This window comes from Drosophila kikkawai, chromosome 3L (genome assembly GCF_030179895.1).
Source record: "Drosophila kikkawai strain 14028-0561.14 chromosome 3L, DkikHiC1v2, whole genome shotgun sequence".
Classification (NCBI taxonomy): domain Eukaryota; kingdom Metazoa; phylum Arthropoda; class Insecta; order Diptera; family Drosophilidae; genus Drosophila; species Drosophila kikkawai.
The window spans coordinates 1,030,781-1,049,315 of record NC_091730.1 but is presented as its reverse complement, the minus strand read 5'-3'; the positions used below and the strand labels follow the sequence as shown (position 1 = coordinate 1,049,315).

At 47.5% G+C, this 18,535-nt stretch overlaps 7 protein-coding genes across 12 annotated transcripts; 4 read left to right on the top strand and 3 right to left on the bottom strand.

Annotated features, from left to right (window-relative positions):
• Positions 1 to 295: 295 nt before the first annotated feature.
• Tudor-SN (Staphylococcal nuclease domain-containing protein 1) lies at positions 296 to 5,775 on the bottom strand. Its single transcript, XM_017173310.3, has 4 exons — positions 5,515 to 5,775; positions 3,345 to 4,185; positions 1,642 to 3,077; positions 296 to 1,229 (listed from the first exon to the last, which is right to left on the bottom strand). Exons 1-4 carry the CDS (start codon positions 5,605 to 5,607, stop codon positions 819 to 821), a joined length of 2,781 nt encoding a protein of 926 aa, XP_017028799.1. The 5' UTR covers positions 5,608 to 5,775; the 3' UTR covers positions 296 to 818.
• Positions 5,776 to 5,816: 41 nt separating this feature from the next.
• Positions 5,817 to 6,720, top strand: LOC108079086 (DNA replication complex GINS protein PSF1-like). Its single transcript, XM_017173311.3, has one exon. It carries the CDS (start codon positions 6,069 to 6,071, stop codon positions 6,675 to 6,677), a length of 609 nt encoding a protein of 202 aa, XP_017028800.1. The 5' UTR covers positions 5,817 to 6,068; the 3' UTR covers positions 6,678 to 6,720.
• A 54-nt stretch (positions 6,721 to 6,774) lies between these two features.
• On the top strand, positions 6,775 to 7,534 carry mRpL17 (mitochondrial ribosomal protein L17). The gene is made up of 2 exons (XM_017173312.2): positions 6,775 to 7,051; positions 7,121 to 7,534. The coding sequence occupies exons 1-2, from the start codon at positions 6,854 to 6,856 to the stop codon at positions 7,460 to 7,462; spliced, it is 540 nt and encodes a 179-aa protein (XP_017028801.1). The 5' UTR covers positions 6,775 to 6,853; the 3' UTR covers positions 7,463 to 7,534.
• On the bottom strand, positions 7,482 to 8,421 carry LOC108079020 (uncharacterized). Its single transcript, XM_017173199.3, has 2 exons — positions 7,727 to 8,421; positions 7,482 to 7,657 (listed from the first exon to the last, which is right to left on the bottom strand). The coding sequence occupies exons 1-2, from the start codon at positions 7,923 to 7,925 to the stop codon at positions 7,611 to 7,613; spliced, it is 246 nt and encodes an 81-aa protein (XP_017028688.1). The 5' UTR covers positions 7,926 to 8,421; the 3' UTR covers positions 7,482 to 7,610.
• Positions 8,422 to 9,867: 1,446 nt separating this feature from the next.
• Positions 9,868 to 13,149, top strand: miple1 (midkine and pleiotrophin 1). Of its 6 annotated transcripts, XR_011444775.1 has the most exons (6): positions 10,061 to 10,570; positions 10,643 to 10,780; positions 10,839 to 11,098; positions 11,179 to 12,447; positions 12,612 to 12,737; positions 12,798 to 13,149. XR_011444775.1 is itself a non-coding variant. In XM_017173320.3 (4 exons), the coding sequence occupies exons 1-4, from the start codon at positions 10,354 to 10,356 to the stop codon at positions 11,199 to 11,201; spliced, it is 558 nt and encodes a 185-aa protein (XP_017028809.1). In that variant the 5' UTR covers positions 10,062 to 10,353; the 3' UTR covers positions 11,202 to 12,552. The 6 variants fall into 6 exon arrangements, 1 of the variants encoding a protein (XP_017028809.1); XR_011444778.1 differs by lacking the exons at positions 12,612 to 12,737; positions 12,798 to 13,149 and adding an exon at positions 9,868 to 9,974 and having other exon boundaries at positions 10,344 to 10,570; positions 11,179 to 12,552; XR_011444776.1 differs by lacking the exon at positions 12,612 to 12,737 and having other exon boundaries at positions 12,878 to 13,149.
• A 526-nt stretch (positions 13,150 to 13,675) lies between these two features.
• On the top strand, positions 13,676 to 15,993 carry miple2 (midkine and pleiotrophin 2). Its single transcript, XM_017173318.3, has 5 exons — positions 13,676 to 13,862; positions 14,565 to 15,016; positions 15,077 to 15,214; positions 15,553 to 15,759; positions 15,818 to 15,993. The coding sequence occupies exons 2-5, from the start codon at positions 14,581 to 14,583 to the stop codon at positions 15,844 to 15,846; spliced, it is 810 nt and encodes a 269-aa protein (XP_017028807.1). The 5' UTR covers positions 13,676 to 13,862; positions 14,565 to 14,580; the 3' UTR covers positions 15,847 to 15,993.
• A 140-nt stretch (positions 15,994 to 16,133) lies between these two features.
• On the bottom strand, positions 16,134 to 18,392 carry LOC108079090 (ATP-dependent RNA helicase p62-like). Its single transcript, XM_017173316.3, has 3 exons — positions 18,102 to 18,392; positions 17,934 to 18,038; positions 16,134 to 17,863 (listed from the first exon to the last, which is right to left on the bottom strand). Exons 1-3 carry the CDS (start codon positions 18,145 to 18,147, stop codon positions 16,233 to 16,235), a joined length of 1,782 nt encoding a protein of 593 aa, XP_017028805.1. The 5' UTR covers positions 18,148 to 18,392; the 3' UTR covers positions 16,134 to 16,232.
• Between the last annotated feature and the right edge of the window lie 143 nt (positions 18,393 to 18,535).

The following is an 18,535-nucleotide window of genomic DNA, read 5'->3' as shown; positions in this document are numbered from 1 at the left end:
AATAAGGTTGGTTGTTTAAGGTTCTAGAAAGCAGAATTCCTTCTCCTACTTCTGAGTGCTTTCTTTTGTGTAATTATTCGCAATTGGTTGTTTTATTTTTCACACATTAATTGTAGCCGGCTTTCCCCGATTGGGCGTTCTACCGATTGCACTGTCATCGATAGTTGGCCATCGTTATTGCTGGCGGGTAAAACTAGATTTGAAAAGCAGTTTAAACATTGAGCACTTTGACACCCAGAAATGCTCGTGTTTAAACTATTTTCATAAATTGAGAATGTTAATGAATTTCACGTACTTGGTTTTATAAAAAATTATTTAATTGTATTTACTCATTAATGCAAAAACAGTTTACAATAACATAAATCTGCAAATTTAAGAGACATTTTGAGGTTTACACATTTTTCTCATGCATCCGCATCCGGATCCGTTATAATTATTGTTTGTGGGGAGGTCGGGGGAGCTTTTAAAAGGTCGAATTGCTGCTAGGTTGTGTCAAATATTTATTTAAAGGATCATGATCATTATTGAAAAAAATATAACCCAAGTAGTTGGTGATAATTCGCGAGCTGCTTAAAGCATACAAAGTGTACTGCACTGCGATCCTCTGATCTTCCATGCCATTGCTCAGATGTATGTATGTTCTCCAATGTGGTATATGCATCATATATATTGGTGTGTGTATAGATAGAATTAGTAATTTCATATTCTTTAAGTTGTTGCTTCTTGTTATGTATATAAAGGGCGGGTATGTGGCAGACAAACATTTCGGCTAGCAACGCGCTCCACGCCACAGGCCTACTCCTATGTATAGCCATCTTTTAGCGGAACTCGGGCGCATCGTCCTGTGTAATGTCGCCGTACTTCCAGATGGCCAGATGCGCCGCCAGTGCTGCCTCCTGCGCGGCTCTGTACTGGTCCACAAGCTCCTTGAGCTTGCGCTCGCGACGCTTTTCGGCCAACACCAGGCCCTCGGCGACAAGCTGCTTTCCAAAGTCCACCTTGGTGGTTGGATCATGTAGCGTGGCCAGGTGGGGTGCCCCGTGCACCTTCAACTCCACGTTGAGCTGAACCTTGTGGTTCAAGACGTCCTCGGAGAAGGCACGCAGAGCCTCCTCCTTGTCTTCGTTGTCCGTGGGCAGGGCGACTAAGGCCAGCGCGTACTCGGTGGCGTACGGTTTCTCGCTGCTGAAGGCTGGGGGCAAGGCGGCCAAGCGGCTGGTGGGCAGAGTCTAAAAGACAAAGAGGTTATATTAGACTATATCCCTGTATTGGATCAGAAAACTATGTTTGTGTGGGTGTGTTGCTACTCGAGGACATTCGTGGAAGCTTGGTTTGGACGCCCCCAGCTACTCTGCGCTCTCTCCTCACACGCAGGCAAAGCTACTTCTATTGACGTTGGCTGCCCCAAAAAATATGGGGCCTCCTCGGTACGTTCGAAGGCAATACCAAACAGTTTGGAAACAGAACACATTTGTTGCAGCTGAAGGGTTTGGGCTACGCCCTCAGGCTCCACATGACAGTCACAGGAAAAGCATATTTTTGGTATAGCAAGCTTATGACTCATGCGTTTCGCTTCAAGCCGGAAACGGATCTAAGGAGCTTGCGGAAACTACTACGTCTAAATCTCTCATCTACACTCACCTCCTTGTTGCCATAATCGATGTACAGGACGGTGGCGTTGCTGCCCTGGACTCGCTCCACCTTGGCGCGGTACCATTGATTATCCAGAGTGAACTGGGCGGCCACAAGGTCGCCGCGCTTGGCCGTGTACGATCCAGCGATGGGAGGGTTGGACTGGAAGTCGGCATGGAGCTTGCTCATCAGAGTTTCGAGCTTGGATCCGCTCTCCACCGACTGCGCAAAGAATGTTAGAGTTTCGGTAATCTCAGTGACAATCACGTTCTCGTAGTTGACTTTGCGCTCCGCTACCACCTTGTCCTCCTTCTCCTCCTCAACGACTGCCTTCTCCTCAGGCACTTGCTCCACATAGTTGGCCCAGATGTTCTTCTTGGCGGCCTTGGCACGGTCCTCGGCACTCTTCAGTACGCGGAAGTACTCGGATTTCTCGGCACTGAAGTGGACCTCCGCCAAACCCTCCTCCACAAGGGCCACCGACAGATTGGCACCGGTGTCCGTCCATAGCCAACCAATCACCGAAGATCCAGCCTTGTCGGTGGTATCGATATGCACGGAGACGTCGCGTTGCAGGACACGTTCCCGCGTAAAGGTCAGAGCCTCGTCGCCAAAGGGTTCTCCTTCCTGGGCAGGTACTCCATTCAGCGCCGGGCGGGAAGAGCGCGGACACGAAATGCCAGCCAAAAGGAATGTTACCAGGCAGCTGTCCTTTGGCACAAACAGACGGAGGCGCGACCCGCTGGCTACGAACTCAACGATGGCCTCAGAGCGCAGGGCCCGCTGCCATGAGGGCAAGTATTGGACCTTGATACGGGAATGGTCAACAGTCAGATCGTTAACGCGCAGCGTGGCATTGTCCTTCTTTGCGTGCAAGCCCTTCAGCCCCTTAATGGCTTGCTGTTCGGCAGCAATGAGTTGATCATAGGCGGAAGATCTCTGATCGTCGTCCTGGCGGTAGCGCACACACGTTGCCAAGCCCTTGGCCACCATGGCCTCGGCCACATTCTGACCCCCGATCAGCACGGTGTAGCAGTACTTCTCAGGGAAGTTCTCGCGGGGCGGTGAAATGTAATCCAGATTGCACTGAACCTTCTTGTTGATAAGCTTCTTGCGCAGAAATTCGCGGGCATCGAACATGTGGGGAATCTCGTAGAGTGGCCGGTAGTTCTTGCCGCGAGGAGGAGCCTTGACTATCTCCTCGCCATCGGTTCCAACCACCGCCCGCTGGTCACGTGGTGGCCTTATGGACGAAAAGAAGACCTTCTTCACCTGGCCGTTCGACAGTCGCACGTTGACTGCATCGCCATTGAAGACCTCGACTACTGTGCCTGCAAAGTCCTTCTCCTTCGAGTTGAAGGCTGGTGTTTTGGCCTGATAGTCTTGCCATTGGCGGATGCGTTTCTCCTTGGCAATGCGCTCAGCAGCACGCAGTTTATCGGCGCCTGCAAAGTGACCCAGAAAATTAATGTATTAGCATAGTTTAAAGGCATTAATAAATGCTCAATTGTGGAGCAGGCAATGTCGACGGGGTGAAATGAACACAGCAACCATTAATAAATGTCGCAACATTCTTGGAGTCCGTCTTTAATTTGGCAACCGATTGCAAACAGTGAACAGCACAACAAAAGGTCATTAACCAATTCGGTGCTGTGCTGTGCAAACGAGCTGCGGGGGTTATTAACTTGGCTAACACTACAGGTCAAACTCACCAGTCTTCATCACTGCCATGGACCAGTCCACACACTTGGCAAGGCCCTCGCGCAGAAGAGACTCCGCAATGTTGCCCTTCGGGTACAAAATCGACCCAATGAAGTTGGAGTTGTTTACCGATTCCAGCCGGATTTCCACATCGCGTTGCAGCAGGCGAGTCTCCACATAGTACCGGGCCTCGTCAGCGAAAGGCACCTTCACACTAAGGTCGGGCTTGCCGTCAGCATCCAACTTGACGCCCGGACACCGAATGCCCGAAATCATCAACGTGATGTAGTGGAAGTCGGGCAACAGGAATGCACGGACGGTGGAGCCATCGCGCACGTGCTCGATGATGGCCTTAACGGGCTTTCCTCCGTAGATGTCCACCAGATGGGCAGGATTCTCGTGAGCCCACTTGATGTTGCGAACCTTTTCGGCGGGACTCGTGTTGGATGCCCACTTGCCGCGGCCAGCAGCACGTGCCTGGTCCTCCAGCTCGATCAAGGTTTGCTGTTCCGCTGTCGGGCGACCCTCGCGGCGCACCGACACCAAACCCTCGCGCACAATCGACTCGACCACATTCTCGCCAGACTCCTTGTCCTTGCCGATCCATACGAAGCCGTACTCCCGGTTCGAGTTGGCGGGCTTGTCGAACGTGAAGGTCACTTCAACGCCGATCAGCTTCTTGCGCAGGAACTCACGCGACTCCCAGGCCCAGGGCTCGTCCTTGGTCTCGTCACCGCCAGCGCCGGGGCGGCGGGCCAACTTGGGGGCCAGAACATGGGAGAAGGTAATTTGTTTCTCCGGAGGCGGGGCACCCTTGGTTGCGCGGATTACTACCGTGTCGCCGGAGAGGACCTGCAAGGTGCGGGAGGTTATCAATCTTCTGGTAGAGTGAGGTTAAAAGACAATGCACGTGCGGACTGGCTAGAGATGGCAGAATACCGATGGATACTATCGAAAAGCACTATCGATTTCTAAACTCATTAAAATGTATTTCAAGATTTTACGTTACAATTATAAATAAAAAAATAGATAAACAAGAATGCCTCCCAGCATTGTTAATAAATAAATTAAGACACGTGCTGGCTTCACCAGATAGTTTTGGATAGCGCCTGCGCTACATTGACGCATAGGAACGGGATGCATAGATATGTAGCCGGTCATCCGATTTGTTCAGATAGACAAATGGAATTTGGTAGATATGCGGCCATGCTCAAAAAGGCCTACATCCAAACCGGTTTAGGGATCTGCCCCAGGCAGCAATACCTACGAGCGTACGTGGGCAATCTGCTGGGATTTCAATATGTATAACAGTGCGGGGCGCGGGGATATGTAAATAATGCACTATTTATGCTACAATTCCACCAGCAGCAGAACAATTGAGACGCAGGTGTAGGGCGTCGGCTTGTACCTACTGAAGATCAACAGGTTTTTTGAGGGAGGCGCCAAAGCCATGGCAGTCCGAATCTTTGGCCGAGAGTTTGTTTCCAGGCTGCCAACGTCAGCAAGCCGGATTCTGCCAAGACTTGGCTGTCATTTTCCGGCAATTGATAATTGTTATCACGGCCGAACCGCTTCGGACAAAAGTCCACCGAGCTGACTGAAAATGGCGACTGAACCCGGTCAGAGGGCAACAAAAATGCACAGGGCTCGAATGTGATATAGAATTGCGGTTGCCCCAAACAAATTGCATTCATAAATACGAGCAAGGGCCCTGAAGATGCCTTTCGGAGGGCGTCTGTGGCGATGAGGTTAGAGACGAACGCCGTTCGGCACACTAGCAAATTCTCGTCACGCCTACTAATGAGTTAAAGGCAGGAAAAGGAATGACGAAATGCCGGCGCATAATCCTGATGACGTGCCAGGGGCACTCGGCCCAACGCCCCCCTCCCCCAGGCCCAAGTCCGAACAACACAGGCCAAGACACCGTGCCGCGCCGAAGAAAATCTGCCAGCTTGGCACCTTCGATAACTTTCATTTCTTCGGACGAGCGTGTGCAACGTGTCACACACACGCACCGAGTCTATACGCGCGTCTCTTTCGCACTTGTCAGAGTTGCACTCGGCTGCCTGACAGGCCGCCGCGTTTGCCACGCTGATGAAAGATAATACATTTCACTTTCCAATGTCCAAGGGGCCCGCTGCCCCATTGGCCCCACCGAGTTCCTGACCACAAAGTACTCACTTGCTTCACAATGCCGGATAACGACTTGGCTGGGGCTGGCGGCGCCCCGTCTTTCGCTGCTCCGGCAGCTGTCGCGCTGTTTGCGGTTGCCATTTTCTCGTTCGAATGCGGGTGAGGTTACTAGCAGAGGGCCGTTGTACTAGGCTTCAATAGCAAATTTGTTTGCGTTGATTTCGGGCTCCACACCGTTCCAACCTAATTAAGTTTTTTCAGCAGAAGATTTTTTGACCAGAAGCTAGAGCTGCGAGTACACCGATGATACTGTGGGACAATCGAGAATCGATGTCGGGAATAGGTCGATAAACAGATATTTCCCTTCTCAGTACCTGGTTACACTTAAATCAGGGCTATTGACGTTGCCACACTTTCGAGGGAAATGCTTGTTTTTCCGCGCTCGTCTAGGGAACTCGGGAAAACTCTGGGAAACTCGGAGTGACCACCAACCCTCGCGGCACAGTAACAGATTTTTGTTTACTGCAAAGACCGCGATAGTTGCGTGTTTAAGCGCGTCATCGTTCGAATCGCACCATCGCTAACAGCAACAAACATCAACAATGACCCGGCCAAACAAATTGTTCGGCGACAAAGCCTTCGAGTTGTTAAAGGAGCTGGAGAGATCTTCGCAAACCATCCCCGCCTTCGACGACGACGGCGTGCGCCAGGTGCTCGAGGAGATCAAGGCCATATTCGAGGAGAACGTGGCGCAGGCCTCCACTTACAACGCCTCGGGGGATCGGAGTCTTTGGCCACTGCTGAACTACCGGCACGCGGCTCTGCAGCGGAACAAGCGGTGTCTGCTGGCCTACCTCTACGAGCGCTCCAAGCGTATCAAGGCCTTGCGCTGGGAGTTCGGCCCCATTATTCCCGCGGACATCAAGCAGGCCCTGTGCGAGCCGGAGGTGCAGTTCTTCAACAACTACTCCAAGTCATTGGCGGCGTATATGTGCAGCGCCGGCTACAGCCAAGGACAGGGCCTTGATCTGACCAACCACCTGCGTCCTCCCAAGTCCCTGTACATAGAGGTCCGCTGCATGGAGGACTACGGAAAATTCGAGCTGGAGGACGGAGAGGTGATACACCTTAAGAAGAACAGCCAGCACTACTTGCCGCGGGCACAGGTGGAGTCCCTAGTGCGACAGGGTATTCTGCAGCACCTAGCTTAGGTAGATTTTATTTTTAGTAATAAACAAATCAACAATTTTCGTATTTTTGTTCTTGTTACTGGGCCATCGATATATTGAGTGTATCGGTATCGGAGCAATCGAATGACGGCCAACAGCTGTTCGCCGGCTCATTACGTGATTTCTTGTTTTGTAAAAATTACACAAATTCGGTGAAAATGAATCAAGCCGATGTAACCAAACTAATGTCGCAGCTGCGTATCGCTGTCCGGCCGAATAAGCGTAATCTAAAGAACCCGGACGGCCCGGAGGGACGTCTGCTGAAGCTGCGCAAGACCGTCACGGCGCTGATGAAGCACGAGCGCATTGAACTCTTCTACAATCGCGCGGACGAGGCTCGTGGATACGCCGAGCTGGTAAGCCCAAGCCCACTTACGACGATTTTCGCCCTGATTCTCATTCCTCCTGCTTGTGTCTTCCTGCAGCTCATCTCGAATGCCATACGGTACGGGGACCGGCACAAGGCCACCATGGAACTGGCTGATTATTGGCTTCTGGAGAAGCAGCTGGTGCACAAGCTCTTCAAGGTGCTAGTGCCGCGCTATGAGAACCACAATTTGTCCTACACTCGCATGTATAAGGCGCCCCGAGATTATCCCGGCACATACTACAGACAGTCTGTGCTGGAGCTCAGGGGCAATCCGTACCCCACGCTGGACACTGATCACTCACAGAACCGGAATCTGCTGCACAATGTGCTGCTCGACGAGGCAAGAAAAGAGTTCAGACGCCAAAAACTGTCCGATTTGGTCAAAAGTAGTCAATAGACCCCGCTCATTGAATACATTTAAGACTCAAAAACCGTTTTATTATAAATGTTTGTATATACCAAAATCTAATGGCAAATATTCGTTTACTTTGCTCAGTCTCAGTCTATGTGCAAGCCTTGTCCTCAGTCACTCTGAGACAGAATGGTTACAGTTTGTGGACATTGCAATGGCTCAGGTAGTCCGATTTCCAATCTGTTGTACAATAAGCAAATGGTTGTATTGTTTAGCGATTGCGGCTATACTTGGTGGCACATGACTCACCCTTTCCAGTGAGGCAAATATCCCGCAACATCTCACAGTGGCTGTAGAAGAACTGGTGCTCGTTGGTGGCTGTCGCGCAGATGGGCAGAAATGGATCACAGGTGGCCATAGCCTTGCAGGCCGAGCCGGTGTCAATCACTGGCATGGAAGCTGTGAGTGTGAGGGACAGCAGAATGTCCCAGATCAAGAGCCAAAGCATCTTGTGTGATATATCGATCGAGAGCTTATAGTGATTGCTCCATAGCTCTAGCTGTGTCAGGTTAAGGAGCGGCTCTTGCTTCTGCTGTTAATCGCGCGGAGTTTGATAAGAATTTTGAATATATGTTTGTGGTATATAGGTAAGCGCTATATACACTTGTGGCTATTCCTCTGTTTGCACGGAGCCAAACTTGCTGCCGACTCGAACGGCTATCCAACAACTGATAACCACTGGGGGGACGGGACCTAAGCGCTGATGCATGCTAATTCGCTTCATGTTCCTGAACCCCAAGGGTTGCCATGGAAACGGGCACAGAACACTGGCTCTGCCTCTGGCCAAAGAATCAATGATAACTTCTACTTTCCACCGGGTCACCGGGAGCTTTTGTTCCGATTCGGTATGAATGGGGTTGCTCAACTGACTGGAACACCGAGCACCGAACACCGGCTTTGTTCGTTCACATTCACGTTCAGTTAAAGCGGTCCAGATTCGTCGATATGCTGTGCCTGCAGCTCGCGGTAAACTGTGGATTTGCCTAAGCATTCAGATGATGACTGTTTAATGACTCACACGGCTGTGGCCGGTCTTCACTGAACGTAAAAACCCATGAAAATAGCTAAGCTAAGCTTATTAAGTGCGAAAAATACCGTAAAATCTAGCATCTTATGATCCAATATTTGTATTTTATTTTATTTCGGTTATGGTGTCTTTTTATATAGGTTTATGGCTATATACATATGTCTGTATGTAGGTCAAGTGAATAGAAGGAGAACAATCTGTGAAGTCATACAAGCCTCAAATAATTAGTTCTGAATGATTTAGTTATTCTTTAACTGCAGATGTTTTATGGTAACAATGTCAAGCCATTCCACATAATTGTTAGGGCTTTCCTTCCCCTTCTCTTGGCAGGCTACGTCATCAATTTGCTTGTTTAAGGTGCGGTTGCAGGAGAGAGCGACAGGCAGTCAGTCAAACCGACAGCAAACCCGAGCATGTGGGGCTCAGGCTCAGGTCAGGTGAGGTGACTTAATTACATTTGCATTATTAAATTTTATGACAGCTATTGGACTCAATAACGCCTACATACTGACCCGACCCCAGGTTGTGGGTTGTTACGACAAATGAAGCAGGCCGGAGTACCCATTGTCCTTATTGCACGGCGTACAATGTAACGCTTTACAGTCCTTGTTGATGGAGCAGGACCCCCATCAACCCAGAGTTGGAGTTGGAAAAAGCTTATATTCAAAGACGGGGACATGCATGTGATTTTGTTTGTAACAACAGGTGATTGATTGGATTGTTAATGGCAAATCAGTCCAGGCAAGTCCTTATAATTATGGCTTATTCTGCAAAGAATAAGCGTATAGGGTTACAGCCAGCGGATTGACGGATACTCCACCCATCGACCACAAATTGCATGTAACTTTGGGTGGGGCTGGGGCTGGCATTACGCCATTATGGAGTCGCGTCACTAAATTGAGCAAGAGACCTGGCTTCAGGGCCAAAATTGGCAGAGGGGAGTGTTGTCCTGCAATTATCCAACTAAGCAGAATACTGCGAGAGAAGAAGCCGTGCGACTTTAACAGTGGGAATAAGAGATTCGACTCAAAAACTTCCCTTAAAAGTATGCAAATGCTTCGGTTTATCCGACTCGGGATAAATTCTTGGAGACGGAGGAGTGTGTTTATTTTTTCCTAGATTGTTACCACCTACAAGAGCAGGCACAGACACGGGCACAGGGAGAGGAGATAGCTAGGCAACGCAGCATTCAGGATAAAAATAGAATGTTAAATATTTATATGTAGAACATGCGCAGCTCATTGATAAAAGTCCTGGCGCTGCTGCGCACTCTCTCAGTCGAGATGCGAGAGAAGGGAGCATAGAATCCTGTAGGATACTATACATGCCGTGGCCTTTTATGCTGATGTCCTTATATCTTTCCGTTCAGTTTCGAAGAGTCCTGCACCGAGAGCAGTTGATACAGTCCGACGACAACAGCTTTTCTGCGCCGTGTCTGAGTCTGGAGTTGTTTTGTGTGTATAACTAACGGTTGGTCCCCATTTTGATCGGTTCCGTGCCAGTAAAATATTGTTTTTATAAACTATAAGGAGAGACTGTGTGTCAAACTTGATTTTCAAACAGTGTCCCAAAGTCATATTTCAAATTTATTCTTGGCTTTTGTGCAAATATATGCTCTATATAAAAATAAACGGGCAGGGCAATTGCGTTGCCTTTTTTCTCACGGATACGAGACACGAGACGGAAGACGGAAAGCGGAAGGGGTCTCTCCTTCTGATTTAAGGATACATATTGGTTATAAGTATTTTTAAGTGAAACGCATTTTCTCAGTTTCTATTCTGTTGAGTGTATCTACCATCTTTTCCTTGCTAAGGTATAGGCCTTCTCTTTTCCCAACAGAAGTCACACCATGAGACATAATTATAACGCGCTTTTACTGGCCACGTTTGTGACATGGTCGGGGGTGTTGTGCAGCACGGCTTGGGGCACCACAGAGGGCCAAGAGACTCCGCTTGCGCTCCCCGTGGCAGAGCAGACCCAGCCCACTACGGCAATTCAGGGAGAGGTGTGGGAGGAGGACGATCACGAAGTCCTCATAAGGAACGAGCGCGGCACCAAGAGCGATGGTGAGTGTCGAGGATTTGGGGAGACTGTCCAAGCCTGACTACAATTACATTGGGTGCTCCTCATTCCCAAAGGTTTGTCCTGCCGATATGGCAAGAACCCGTGGACTGAATGCGATACGAAAACAAATACTCGTTCTCGAACCTTGACTCTAAAGAAGGGTGATCCGGCCTGCGACCAAACACGCACTATTCAAAAGAAATGCAAAAAAGGTAATAACGGGCAAGGGTTCTACGTTCTACATGGAGTACTTAAAACTTTGTCTTACAGCTTGCCGATATGAGAAGGGCTCCTGGTCGGAGTGCGCCACTGGACAGATGACTCGGGCCGACAAATTAAAGACGAGCAGTGATCCTTCCTGCGAAGCAACGCGCGTTATCAAGAAGAACTGCAAGCCAGGCAAGTCCAAGGATAAGAGTGCCAAAGAGCAGCGCAAGAACAAGGATAAAGGTCAGTTGGCAAGCTCCGAATTTTAGGCTAAACACTGACCATGTCATTCGGAAGTATATTCCAAAAATATGAATAAATTAGTGAGTTAGTTCGCTATCCCAAATTCAAAAATATTGATTTCCCTGTTCTCTATTTTTTTGTTTTCGTCATTTCCATGCAGCCGCTCGCAAAGGACGCGTTTAAGTGATTACGAAAATCAATAATTTCAAATCTCTCCCCCATCCCCGTGTTGGTTTATGTCTCTCGTTTGTGAGGCGAATACTTTAAGTTGAACCTGCCCACTTTTTAATATATTTATAACAATGAGAAACAGAAGAATTGCGATGTCTGCTATGTATACCCGAAAGGCATGCGGCATATTAAATGTTGTAGTTTGGTTCTCAGCAAACGATACACTTACACTTAATATTTAACGACAGTACGTTCAATTGTAAAACATAATAGCAACTTTGCGGAATTTAACGTATTTATGCAACGCAGAATAAAGGATATTCATACGATACCATTACCATTACCACTACCATTACCAGTACCATACCTACATAAATACCTAATTATTTAGTTTATTCAAGAGAAAAACATAAAACCAAACCCAGTCTACATAAAGCATTCTCTGAAATTACAAAAACTGGAAGGGCAGTTGCCTTATCGGAATCAATATCAATTCTTAAACGCAGCCTCCAGAAGTGTGTGACTGTTGAAGCCCTTTCCATAATATTTAGAGTTGTTCTTCATTGAATTTTACATAATAATAACCGTAAACCGTAAAGCGTAAACCGTAAATTTAAAAAATAAAACCAAACATTTAATCTGATTATTGATGTGACATTTTGGCAAGTATCAGCTTCTGTATCAGATCTCAAGCAAAGCAGAAGGATACTGTGAGGACGGTATCAAATTTGTCATTCGCAGATAATAAATTTAACACTTAGTGTAAATATTGTAAAAATAAAAGTATAAAAAGAAAAACCTACTATAGAAAGAAGAAGACAAGGAGGTGGACATTGTAGGCGATTGGCATTTTAAAGTAGTTTACAGCTCACTTTCACTGAATACTGAATAATTAAAGTAAAGCCCACATTTGGGAACGGGGATACCACCTTCCCGGTAATTAATATACAGTCGAAGTACCGACATACACACATACATATTCTGATCAAAAATTGTACCATTTCAAAGACATGGTTTATCTTTTTAATAAACACATATAAACTTAGAACGTTAACTACGACTTGATGTAATTGTCTGTAAGCAGTTTTACAACCCCATACCCATACCCATACCCAAACGATTCACATTTACATTCACACTCATGGCATGCTATTCATAAACACATCATCGTTAGGGGCAGAATTCGGCGAGTCTCTTTGTTCCACAAGGAATCTGAGCACATGAGCAACTGCCCCGGAGTAAAGTGAAATTTGTTTACGTACGTATACATGCAGACGCATACAATATAAGAAAAAGAAGTAACTGAACTTTAATAAATACAAATATTACGGAATAACTATTTGAATAATTATTCAAACGCAAATCGTGGTGCTGAATTTATTAGCCTGGCTTGGCTTGACTTGAAGGTTTAATATCCCGCAGAAATCCGATACTTTAAGGCATCCTTATCCGGAACAGTAATAAAGGTACAGGTACAGAGGTGGGTATTTCTATAGAACACCTCAGTTTGGAAGATCAAGTTCGAATCGGGCAGCAGGGGTGTCACAGGTGAGGCAATAACAATCAAAGTTTTATTTTAATTTATTAATTTTAAAAGATTTTCCATAGCCTGCACCGATTTCTCGCTGTTTATTTTCCTTGTCTGCGTACGCTGTTTGTTTCTTTACCAAACCGAAACTCTCTCGCAGGGAAATCACTCAAAACATGTTTTGGCTGAGGTCTCGGAAACGAAATGGAACTGGGAACTATGAACGAGAGATGTATACTGAAAACTTGCTCAAAACTGTATCTACTTGTATTTTGATATACATAATTGTAAACCGCTCGAAGAACTCCAATCTGTTACACAACGCCTGGTCATTGTTTACATTCCGTTTGCCTCAGTTCAGATATGAATGTGAGTCCCTTGCATTTCCTCTGTACATATACATAATCGATCATAATAAAGAAGAGAACATGACCTGTGTGTAGGGTGTCCCGACTTTGTGATACCCGGAATGAGCAGCCCAACATTCATTTTGGATCCTGATCCACTTAGATATCTAATTGAAGGCACACTTATTGGGGAATTAAGTGATTACCTTATCAAATGCATCTGCAAGAGTTCAATATACTCGAACATACTCAAAGTACCGGGTGTGTTACTGATAAGAATGCATTCCATGTTTATTAATAAAGTCTACAAGATTTAAGGGGTTTGGAATCTGTTTATACAGTGACAGAAAAATATCTCGCAAAATGAAGATCGAAATGAATAACTTTACCCATAGTCATTTGGCATTGAATATAATTAGGAAATTAAAGTTATCCCAGCGCCTCCAGCGGTAGCACTTGGGCTTTTTCATCGCCGTGTATATACCATTTTCGATGGTACAAGAAAGCATGTCTCAATGGTGCTCCTCTCTCCGCCGCTCTCAGTGCGTTCTCTCCTGGAATTGAGCAGTTCCCGAGCCTCTCGGGTCCGGCGAGCTGTGGCACTTCGCCCACTCAGTTTAGCTACAGCTCTGACTGCGAGCGTGCCGATCGCGAGCCGCCAGCCACCACCACCAGTCTTCCCGTAGAGTCAGCAGTTTCTTCAAGGCATTTCCTCGCCTTGTAGTCAGTGAACCCAGCCTGAGCTTAAAACTTAAACCCACATCGCATATGCCCGGACATTCCCTCTCTGAGATTTGAGTGAGTTTCTCGGTGCTAGTTAGTGCCAGTGCGCGCGCAGCATAAATACAAGACACCCCTTCCTGTTGAGGAGAACTGCGTCGAGTGGAAGAGCGATAGCCATATAAGAGTTCCCGAGCCACTGATTTTGGAGGGTAGGGTGGCAAGTGTACATTTTAAATCTTGGATAAGGAAACAACATGCCACAACAATTTCAAAACAATTAACAAAACAACTGCGAAACCATTTGGTTCAAGTTGAATTAAACCAAAATATCCGCTGGCTGGATGAAACATATTGGACATATGTCCGCCAGATGTACAGAAAAAAAGAACTTGATTATTTCAGGCCATGAATTTCACATTTCTTAGTTTATAGTTTAGTCACATTTTATTAACAAAGGGAAGCTATACAAGAGATGCAGGGCAAACCATTTTTAAAGGGTTTTTCTAAATAAAAATTTAAAAATTTTTAAAAACTATTTAATAATCCAGACGTTTTTTGAGGACTTCCAACTCTTTTTTTTTTTATTAATTTCGAGAAGGGTTTTTTTAAGTTTTCCGGTTTTTTTTATTTAAAAAAATTATATATTCAGATTCCCGAAAGGAGCTATGAACTTTCTATTCATTTTCATTAAATTCCGCTTTATTTCGAGAAGAGTTTTTAAGGTTTTCCTTTTTTTTTTTTTTAATTTTAAAATTAAATTTCATATTTCATATTCAGATTCACGAAAGGAGCTATGAATCTCCTTCTAATATTGACAACGGTTTCGCAGCTGGTGCTAGTGGTACTGGCCCAGATTCCATCATCAATTGATAGCCAAGATGGGGCTGCTGGGATCCACCTTGTAATGAAGACGGAAGAGGGTGATATCGTACACCTACGTCCGGTTCGTGGGGCTGTGGAGGAGGACTCAGCCGCCACACCCGCCATCAACGGGAACGGGGACACCCAACGTGTCAGGAACAACCGCAAGGGGAATAAGTTGCAAGGCTCCAAGAAGCCTCTGGCCGCGGAAAATGCCAGTGCTTCGCCTCCTCATTCACATCCCAAGCACAAGCAAGGACACAAGAATGCGGACAAGCCACCCCGACAGGGAAACAAGCAGCAGCAGCACGGCCATCACCATGGAGCAGGCAAGAAGACGGGAGCCAAACCGAGGACGCAAAATAATGGTGAGTAAGGATAATACAAAAATCAAAGTTCTGATAGCATTTCCTCCGCATTTATTGCAGCGTCGACTTGTCGCTACGCCAAGAGCGCCTGGTCCAGCTGTGACACCAAGACCAACATTCGCACGCGAGTCCTGTCGCTGAAGAAGGGAGAGCAGAACTGCTTGCCCACAAGGACCATACAGAAGAAGTGCAAGAAAGGTGGGTGTTGGCGATACATAATCATCGCCCCCCGCCGATGCCGTCTAATTAGGCCCAAAGGCTCCGGCTCGGGCTCCACTTAATCATTCTCGTTGACCTATATACGCGCAGTGTCTGTAAAATCGAAGTGCGCCTTTTGCCGCAACGCGTGTCCTCCAATTAGTGGCAGACTCTTTTATAGGTTGCTCCTGCTTCCCTCCTTCCCCTCTGTTTTTTCCGCATTTCCTGAACTGCACAAGAGAATAGAATGAAATATAATGGAAGTCACAGAACCGTTTTTAATGAGTATGAAGAGTGCATAATTTAATGTTTATTTTTCTCACTTATTTTTCGGTTAGGCTGCCGCTATGCGAGGGGTGCTTGGTCCACATGCAACGCCGGACAAATGACTAGAGAGGACAAGCTCCAAGCAGAGGCAGCCGGCGGCGGCAGTGACCAGAACTGCGATCCCGTGCGCACCGTCAACAAGAAGTGCAAGGCAAATGGAGCCGGAAAATCACACGGACCGACCCGTTCCACAAAGGATAGAAAGCCCAAGGAGAAAGGTGAGACTGCGAAAACTGTTGTTAGCTAAATACTAATTCTAAACTTCTTTTCTTACAGCTGGTCGTCGCCTTTCGCCTCATGATTAAATAACAGTTGTAATTAAGCCCATTTATGCACTGAAAGCAGATGCATTTAATTTTATATAAGTGGTTTTTTAGACTTTAGAACCTACATTTTTGTAAAAACAAATCCAATCCAAACATGGTTTCATTCAAAGCTTTTTGAAAAGGGTATCTTTATTCGTTTTAACAAAATTCAATAGAGGTACCAGATAGGCCTCAAAAATACCCCCAGAGTTTAAGAGAAATTTGTTATTTTTTGGATCAAGAAGAAAGTTTCAGTCAAACTGGGAGACTAGTTTTCCGTTGAATAGTTCATTTTTATTCTAAATGGGTTTGAAATGTCTCTTTAACGCTTAGCAAAGTCCGAGTACGCTCTGAAGAGGATATTTATAGGGTGGCAGGACGCTAAACTAATGGTGTTCAGACTTGCTGAGCGATAAGCCCAAATGGCCACTACCAAAGTTCGAGCTGGTGGAAGCGCTTGAAAAGGCACCTCCTCTATTATTTGAATTTACATTGGAGGAGAAACTTCTGCCTGAACTGTTTCCAAAGCCCGAACTACTGAATCCACCGGATGATCTGCCTCCGAATCTGTCGGCATTGTTACTGTTGAAACTGTTAAAGCCGCTCGATCTGCCGCTGCTATGGTTATATCTTCCAAAAGAACCACCACCATTATTTCGCATGGAGCCTCTGCCTCCGCGATGGCGGTCGCGACCACCCGAATCACGAGCCAGGCTCTCCAACTCCGGATTAACATTCTGATTGGCCTCGCGGAGTATATCGATGAGAGGACGAGCGCATTTGGCATTCTTGCGCGTGAAAAAGGCGTACGATGTGCCCGTCGAGTGCTTTCGTCCAGTGCGTCCAATCCGGTGCACATAGTCCTCCGAGGATTGTGGGAAATCAAAGTTAATGACGTACTTAATACCATCAACATCGAGGCCGCGGGCAGCCACATCGGTGGCCACGAGAATATTTGCTCGTCCGCTTCGGAAGTCGTTCAGTACGCTGTCGCGGTCAACCTGCGACTTGTCACCATGGATGGATCCTACGCCCACCCCAAAGGCATTGATGAAGCGGGCCAGTTCGTCGACCTTCTTCTTGGTGGCCACGAAGATGATAATCTTTCCGGGTGCGCTCGGCTGGTCGTAGATGTGCGAGAGCAGCTCCTTCAGCTTGGAGCCCTTTTCGTGCTCCCCACACACCTCCACGTACTGCCGTATGTTGTGGTTGGCCGACAGTTCCAAGGATCCGATATTAATCTGTATGTAGCTACCCAGAAAGTCCTCGGCCAACTGGCGCACCTCCTTGGGCCAAGTGGCACTCCACATGAGTATCTGCCTGTCTGGCCGTATCTGACCCAGTATCTTGCGAATCTGCTGCTCGAATCCCATGTCCAGCATGCGGTCAGCCTCGTCTAGCACCAGGTAGGTGCAGCGTCGGAGATTGGTGGCTCCGGCTTGCAGGAAATCGAGTAATCTTCCCGGCGTTGCAATGACAATCTCCACACCGCGCTCCAGGTCATTGGCCTGCCTGGAGCGCGGCGCTCCACCAAAGACACAGGTGTTGCGCACATAGGCAGTCGACCCGAAATCGTTGGCCACCGCCTGAATCTGCTGGGCTAGCTCCCGCGTAGGGGCTAGCACCAGGGCGATAGGGCCATCGCCTCGTTGCAGGCGCTGCTGCCCATTTATGTGCAAAATGGCGGGCAGAATGAAGGCCAGCGTCTTCCCGGAGCCAGTCTTGGCTATCCCGACCAGGTTGTGACCCGACATGGCAATGGGCCAGGCCTGGGCCTGTATGGGTGTGGGCTCCGAGTACCGCTGCCGCCGTATCTCGCTCATGCAGTAGTCAGGGAAACAGACTTCGTCAAAGTGCTGTATGGGATTGGGCGCCTCGCCGCGAACCGTAATCTCATGCTGGGCCCGGTAGCGTTCCACTTCCTGGGCCGGACGATTGCCCGTCGTTGGGTGCTCCCTATAGAACTTCTTTTCGAAGGGAGCCAGCTGTACATTGCTCCAGTTAACACCTCGCAAATCTGTTTGAATAGAGCAGGAGTACCATCGGAGTGAGTGTACATGGGAGACCACTGGATCGTCTGGACATACCAGAAAACTCGCCATTGGAAGACGATGCCCCACCGCGATTGAATCCACCGGTTCTTCGCCGAGGACTGCTCCGTCTGCTGTGTCTATCCACGCGACCGGCATGCACTGAATGTGTTGGAGAAATACGATAAATGAGTTTATCCTAGCAAATAGCTCCGGCCTACGCACCTCCTCCACCACCGAATCCCCGATTGAAGCTACGTGGCGGCGACATTGTTGATGTCTCCACTAGACGCCTGCCGGTAAAAATAGCTTTTCTCTCTGGTTGAAGCCTTCAGAAAATGCACACAACGATGTGCAAGCTGGATAACTCCGGCGGTAATTTCAGATGGCCAAGGAGTCCTCTGGTCTCATCTCCGTCACCTTAATCTCCGCTGCAGCTATTTATTTGGCTCTGAATGCAATTTTTATAAACACAGGAAAACTGCACCTGTACTGTATGTGTGTTGGTCGATATAAGATTTTGTGGCATCCACCGATGCGATACATCGGGGCGTAAGCGATATGCCGCCATGCTCAGGATTGCGCAACATGGCGAGCCCGCAATATTTGCAAATATTTAAATACTGCTCGAAAAAGCTCTCACTCTCCAAGCAACATGT

Coding starts and splice junctions, on each gene's coding strand:
- Tudor-SN (XM_017173310.3), bottom strand. CDS start 5,607: ATGGCAACCGCAAACAGCGCGACAGCTGCCGGAGCAGCGAAAGACGGG. Junction 4,186..5,514: donor TATCCGGCATTGTGAAGCAA/GTGAGTACTTTG, acceptor CGCACCTTGCAG/GTCCTCTCCGGCGACACGGT. Junction 3,078..3,344: donor CATGGCAGTGATGAAGACTG/GTGAGTTTGACC, acceptor GTCACTTTGCAG/GCGCCGATAAACTGCGTGCT.
- LOC108079086 (XM_017173311.3), top strand. CDS start 6,069: ATGACCCGGCCAAACAAATTGTTCGGCGACAAAGCCTTCGAGTTGTTA.
- mRpL17 (XM_017173312.2), top strand. CDS start 6,854: ATGAATCAAGCCGATGTAACCAAACTAATGTCGCAGCTGCGTATCGCT. Junction 7,052..7,120: donor CTCGTGGATACGCCGAGCTG/GTAAGCCCAAGC, acceptor GTCTTCCTGCAG/CTCATCTCGAATGCCATACG.
- LOC108079020 (XM_017173199.3), bottom strand. CDS start 7,925: ATGCTTTGGCTCTTGATCTGGGACATTCTGCTGTCCCTCACACTCACA. Junction 7,658..7,726: donor TATTTGCCTCACTGGAAAGG/GTGAGTCATGTG, acceptor ATTGTACAACAG/ATTGGAAATCGGACTACCTG.
- miple1 (XM_017173320.3), top strand. CDS start 10,354: ATGAGACATAATTATAACGCGCTTTTACTGGCCACGTTTGTGACATGG. Junction 10,571..10,642: donor GCGCGGCACCAAGAGCGATG/GTGAGTGTCGAG, acceptor TCATTCCCAAAG/GTTTGTCCTGCCGATATGGC. Junction 11,019..11,178: donor GCGCAAGAACAAGGATAAAG/GTCAGTTGGCAA, acceptor ATTTCCATGCAG/CCGCTCGCAAAGGACGCGTT.
- miple2 (XM_017173318.3), top strand. CDS start 14,581: ATGAATCTCCTTCTAATATTGACAACGGTTTCGCAGCTGGTGCTAGTG. Junction 15,215..15,552: donor ACAGAAGAAGTGCAAGAAAG/GTGGGTGTTGGC, acceptor TTTTTCGGTTAG/GCTGCCGCTATGCGAGGGGT. Junction 15,760..15,817: donor TAGAAAGCCCAAGGAGAAAG/GTGAGACTGCGA, acceptor CTTTTCTTACAG/CTGGTCGTCGCCTTTCGCCT.
- LOC108079090 (XM_017173316.3), bottom strand. CDS start 18,147: ATGTCGCCGCCACGTAGCTTCAATCGGGGATTCGGTGGTGGAGGAG. Junction 18,039..18,101: donor GGGATTCGGTGGTGGAGGAG/GTGCGTAGGCCG, acceptor CAACACATTCAG/TGCATGCCGGTCGCGTGGAT. Junction 17,864..17,933: donor TTCCAATGGCGAGTTTTCTG/GTATGTCCAGAC, acceptor CTATTCAAACAG/ATTTGCGAGGTGTTAACTGG.